General features: G+C 35.2%; 1 protein-coding gene across 1 annotated transcript in view; it reads right to left on the reverse strand.

Annotated features, from left to right (window-relative positions):
* The window catches only part of SPMIP2 (sperm microtubule inner protein 2), a gene marked incomplete at its 3' end in the record, with an annotated part of 94,537 nt that extends 91,049 nt beyond the window's left edge, over positions 1–3,488 (reverse strand). The window contains exon 1 of the mRNA XM_079153951.1: positions 2,754–3,488. Within this exon, the coding sequence (XP_079010077.1) occupies positions 2,754–2,898 (145 nt within the window). The 5' untranslated portion in view covers positions 2,899–3,488. The remainder of the gene's footprint in view (positions 1–2,753) is intronic.
* Positions 3,489–6,000: the final 2,512 nt, after the last annotated feature.

A 6,000-nucleotide genomic window follows, 5' to 3' on the forward strand; every position in this document is an offset into this window, starting at 1 on the left:
CATCAAATGTTATGTGGCATTCTGGATAGAATTTTGGAACAGAAAAAGGATATTAGGTAACACTGATATGAATGAAGTATACATTTTAGTTGATTCTATCATGAATTGTAACATGAATTCATGAATTGTAACAAATGTACCATGCTAATAAACAGATGCAGTAATTAAGGAGTGCTGGGGCATTAGCTCAGTGGCACAGTATGTGTCTAGCATGCACCAGACTTTGGTTTCAATCCCCTGCACCAAGTAATAACAATAGTAGTAATGATAACTGAGGAAACTGTGTGTAGGGATATATGAGAGTGCTCCATGCTAACTTTGTAATTTTTCTGTAAATATACTTCTATACAAAATAAAGTCTAAGTCTTTGATCCACTTTGAGCTGAGTTTTATGCCAGGTAAGAGATAAAGGTTTAATTTCATTTTTTTTTTTTTTTTACATGTGCCTTTCCATTTTCCCCAGCAACATTTGTTGACTAGGTTATCTTTTCTCCAGTCAATGTTTTTGGCACTAGAACAGAGACCCTGCCACTAATAGAAGAAAAAGAAGGTTCAAATCTTCACAATGTTGTCCTAGAATCTGACTTTCTTAGTAAGACCCCTTAAACACAAGAAGTTAAAGCAAGAATCAATAAATGGGATGGACTCACACTAAAAATCTTCTCAGCAAAAGAAACAATCAATAATGTGAAGAAAGAGTCTACAGATTGGGAGAAAATCTTTATCACATTCACCTCAAGCATTAATCTCTAGGATATATAAATAACTAAAAAAAAAAAAAAAAAAACAAACAAAAAAAAAAAAACGAATAACCCAATCAATAAATGGCCTAAGGAACTGAACAGACATTTCATTGAAGATATGTAATCGATCAATAAATAAATGAAAAAATGTTCGACATCTCTAGCAGTTAGAGAAATGCAAATCAAAACTACTCTAAGATTTCATCTCTCTCCAGTCAGAATGGCAATTATCAAGAATACAAACAACAATAAATATTGGTGAGGATGTCAGGAAAGGTACACTCATGCATTGCTGGTGGGAATGCAAATTGGTGCAACCATGGAAAGCAGTATGGAGATTCCTCAGAAAACTTGGAATGAACCACCATTTGACCCAGTTATCCCACTCCTCGATTAATACCCAAAGGACTTAAAATCAGCATACTATAGTGATGCTGACACATCAATGTTTATAGCAGCTCAACTCACAATAGCTAAACTATGGAACCAACCTAGATGAGATATATATATATCTCACATTTTCCTCATCCATTTATCTGTTGAATACTACTCAGTTTTAAAGAAGAATGAAATTGTAACATTTGCTGGTAAATGGATGAAGTTGGAAAATATCATGCTAAGTGAAATAAACCAATCCCAAAGAAACAAAGACGGAATGTTTTCTCTGATATGCGGATGTTAATTCACCCTAAGTGGTGGGGGGCTAGGGAAGAATAGAGTTACTTTATAATAGGTAGAGGGGAGTGAAGGGAGGGGAAGGGGTATGGGGGTAGGAAGGATAGTAGAGAGTAACAGACATTATTACTTCATGTACATATATGGCTGCATGACCAATGTGATCCTATAATATGTATAATCAGAAAAATGAGAAATTACACTCCATTTATGTATGATCTATCAAAATGTATAAATGCATTCTACTATCATGTACAACTAATTAGAAATAAAAAAATAGTACAATTAAAAAAAAATAAAGAAAATCTATTAAAAACAAGTCGCAGAGGTAGGAGAGGTTTCAGACATAGTTTAGTCCAGGACTCAAGGACACCCAGATCCTTGACTCTACTTCTTTTGGATTGGCTCCTACAGAGACTCCATGTGTTCCCAACCTCTATGCAGTTTCTCAGCAACTTCAGACTCGAATTTTCACTACCCTTTAGCAGTGGGAGCACTTTTGTTGCATAGTTCTCATTTTTGAGTCCTGTTGGCCCTGCTTGTCACAAGGGTCCTGTGCCCAACCAAAGCCCTTCTATCCAGGGAGATGAAGTGTAATTGGCTTAGTCTGGCTCATGCACTCCAGCAGTTGCAAAGCAAACCCAGGGTGAAGTAACCTTCTTTAAGCAGACTCACAATGGGAAAGGGGTGTTCTTTCCAAAGCTGAGAATATTACAAAGGGAATGAGATAGGTAATGAGCAACATAAATCACACCCACCATAAACATACATTTTATTATTTTTCTGTAATATTATAAAATATGATCATATTTTGGAAAAGAAAGGTGATAGATGAAACAATTTGTCTTACAGACTTATCACAATTAGTCATATTCTAGTTTTTATTTAATCATAATTCCTCACACATACATGGCCCAAATTATTTAAACTGAAAGATAAAGCACAGTCCAACAACTTCACTAGGTTTAATGCACATCATGCTCAAATTTTTAATCAAGCAAATATCTCAAGTTTATATGATACAAGAGGCTTAAAGCACTAATTAAAATTTGATTAAAAGTAAACTTTTTATTAACATCAAGCAGTTCTTACATAAACCATAAATGCCATGCTAATAAAAATGCAAAAATTGGCTCAGATACTGTGACAACTGCTATAAAGATGTATTTATGGCAATAAGGTGCTAACCACCAAACCAAATGAACATAAACAGTCCCACGTAAAATAAACACAATAATTATTTCATTATTACCTCCATTATATGAAAACCACGTAAGTGAGAGAGAGAAAAACTTTAGATTGCTGTGGGAGTATGTATACCAAGACTTTGTTTACCTGTAAAAATCATCCGTTTTCCCACAGTTTTAGATATTGGCTCCCGGTACGTTACAGATGCCATGGCTATGGTCTTAACTGTGCCAATGGAATTTCTCAATCTCTTCAGACCAATTAACCAGCACCAGTTAGAACCGAAGACCATAATTCTTGCTCTCCCTGTCCATGACCTAGGCTGGTTGGTTGCTAAGGACTCTTTATGACAAAGATCTAGGATGTTCCTTCTAACGGAGTTCCAATATTCCAGTCTCCAAGAATAGTCAGATACAGCAGAGGCATTTCCAAGAACTCCATCCAATAATGATTTTTCCTTATCTGTCAATGTTGAGTTAGAAAAGACCTGTCCACAGCTCAATTCATAATAGCTAAGCTATGGAACCAGCCCAGTCGCTCTTCAACAGATGAATGGATAAAGAAAATGTGCATGCACACAATGGAATATTACTCAGTCTTAAAGAAGAATGAAATTATGGCATTTGCTGGTAAATGGATGGAACTGGAGACTATCATGCTAAGTAAAATAAGCCAATCCCAAAAAACCAAAGGCCAAATGTTGTTTCTAATATGTGAATGCTAACTCACAATATGCAGGAAGGGGGGTTGTGGGGGAGTAGGGGAGGTTGATGGAATTGGAATAGGAAAGACAGTAGAAAGAATCAGACATAACTTTCTATGTTCATATATGAATATGTGACCAGTGTACCTCCACATCATGTATAACCACAAAAATGGGAAGAATGTATATGTCAAAATACATTCTATTGTCATGTATAACTAAAAAACAAATGAAAAAGGGGATTTATACTAAATACTGAAAAATACTAAGTGTTTTGGACTTCACAATTACACAATTATACATTTTCATATGTTCTTTCTAAATATCCTAATAATCATGTTATTAAAAATAATGTTTAGGGCTGGGGAGATAGCTCAGTTGCTAAAGTGCTTGCCTTGCAAGCACAAGACCTTGGGTTCAATCCCCAGCACCGCAAAAAAAAAAAAAGTTTAAACATCCCATTCCCATGACTTATTTTTACAAGTTGATTACTTTGTTTTCTCTAAAATAAACACCTTTAAAAAAATTATATTCTTATTTAAATCACTTATAATTTTCCTAATTGCTGAGACTAGCACGTTGAGTACTGAGATATTTCTTAAGACTTTTTTTCCCTGTATATGTTGGAAAAAGTTCTCCCTTATTATATTAAGTAAGTCAAAGTCATTCATGTTGATTCACAGATGAGCAAAATATAAGCCACTAACTTTTGAAACCATTACATTATTTGGAACTTCGGGGAACAATTCAATCCATGGGAAAGGCAATCAGCTAAGCAGAACCCTTAGCACTTGTTACAAGTCCCCAAACCGCTAACACATGAGCAACTGATGTCCTCACTACTGTTTAGGTCAGTGTTTTTAGGCCTTCTCAAAAGTTTATTTTGCAGAAATTCTTTTCTCTTTAATGAATATACTGAAACCAAACTGGGAGGAAGACAAAACTCAACAAATTATGCTCAACCTATCGTGATGTTTCCCCCTTATTATCTGTAAGTTTCTGGCTGATGATCTGTTTTTTCCATTGGAATCTAAACAAACTATTGCTAAATTGATGTTTATATCCATGGGATGTTGATCCACAGTGCATCTGTATATCAGAAGAGGTGGATAGCCATTAATTCCTACCAGGGCATCTTCCAAAAGCTTAGAGATTCCTGATATAGGAAGGAACATTTTGTGGGCTGGCTAGAATCCTATGAGCAGTTCGGATTTTCTAGAAACCTCTGAAAGAAACATCCTGGTGTATTTTGTTTACTCTGCCAAAGCTTAATTACCTCTGGAGTATATTTCTTAATTTATCTCAGTATCTCCCTTTGGTTATGCATGTGCCCACTTAAAACATTTGTTAGCCTTTTCTTATGGAAGATCTGATGTATAATACATTGGCGAAGTATTATGTATTATGAATAAAAGTCAGTGTTAGCATCAACTCAAAAAAAAAAAAAAAAAAAAAAAGAAAGTAAGAAAAGAAAAGAGCTGTCTAGGTATTAGATCATTCTTCTATCCCAGATAACCTGGCAGGCTCAATCATCAATGTCTTTCAACATTTTTCAAAGAATGTTCTGCAGGGATATATGGGGGCAAAAAACAAACAACAACAACAAAATAAAAAATATATACATAACCAAGAAATATTATATATAAATATATATAATAAAAAATACAAAAAGAATTACATGAATAAAAATTATAATTAATATATGTATAAATATACATATATATTTCTAGCCTCACATTATGATATTTCCTCAAATGCACTCTACTTTGGTCAGTTTATTTGTGACTCCCTATCTGTGCAGTGCTCTTTCATTCTTCTGAGCCTTTATGCATGCAATTTGCTCTTCTCGTAACATTTCTATACAAATACTTGTCCTCTGAAAGTCAACGCCCACATCTCCTCTTCCAGGAGGATATCTGCAGATCTATGTATTTTCTTCTTCATGTGTCATTAACTTCCATAGCATTGTGTTTATAACCTTCTTTTAACTTACTACTTTGTTTTAATTGTTTATTTATTCATTTTGGTTTGGCTTGGTTTGTAGTACTGAAGATCAAACCCAGGGCCTTGCACATGGGACCTGAGCTATATTCCCAGTCCTCTATTTATTTTCTCTATCTTCCCACCACACTCTAACTTCCAGAAGTTCATGATAAAACATTTTTATTTATATTTCAATTTCCAAAGTCTTGTATGCAACCGATAGCTAATAAATGTTTATGGGATGAATAAATGAGTGAACATGTAATTCTAGTCTGCTAAGAAACAGTATTGACTGCCTGATAATCCATTGAACATTTGAAAAATAATTTTGAGTTCGCTAAATATATGTGGTTTCTTACTGAAATGTAATCCCTTTGGTCTGTTGAGAACTGCAATAAAAACAAAAAATACTACATTAACTACGGAGTGCTTTACTAGTATGATAGGCAGAGAGATGCCCACCAAGGTCCGCTTTCAAGGAAGGGCTCATATCTCAGCTGCAGGGAGTGTTGTCTGCAGTCATTAGCTCCTTCAGGTGGGTGTGCTGCAGAGAGCACAGCCTGTGTCCAGTGTCTAAGGGAAGTGGGGGACGGAGGCAGTCATTCCAGTTAGCCATGGACAACCTTTTCACCTCCTGGGCACTCTTTGTTAGGTGCCCCTCTGCTCAATCAAGCTTCCTCCCCTTTCCCTTCATGTGTATAAATCTGT

Source organism: Sciurus vulgaris, assembly GCF_902686455.1.
Source record: "Sciurus vulgaris genome assembly, chromosome: 9".
Taxonomy (NCBI): Eukaryota; Metazoa; Chordata; class Mammalia; order Rodentia; family Sciuridae; genus Sciurus; species Sciurus vulgaris.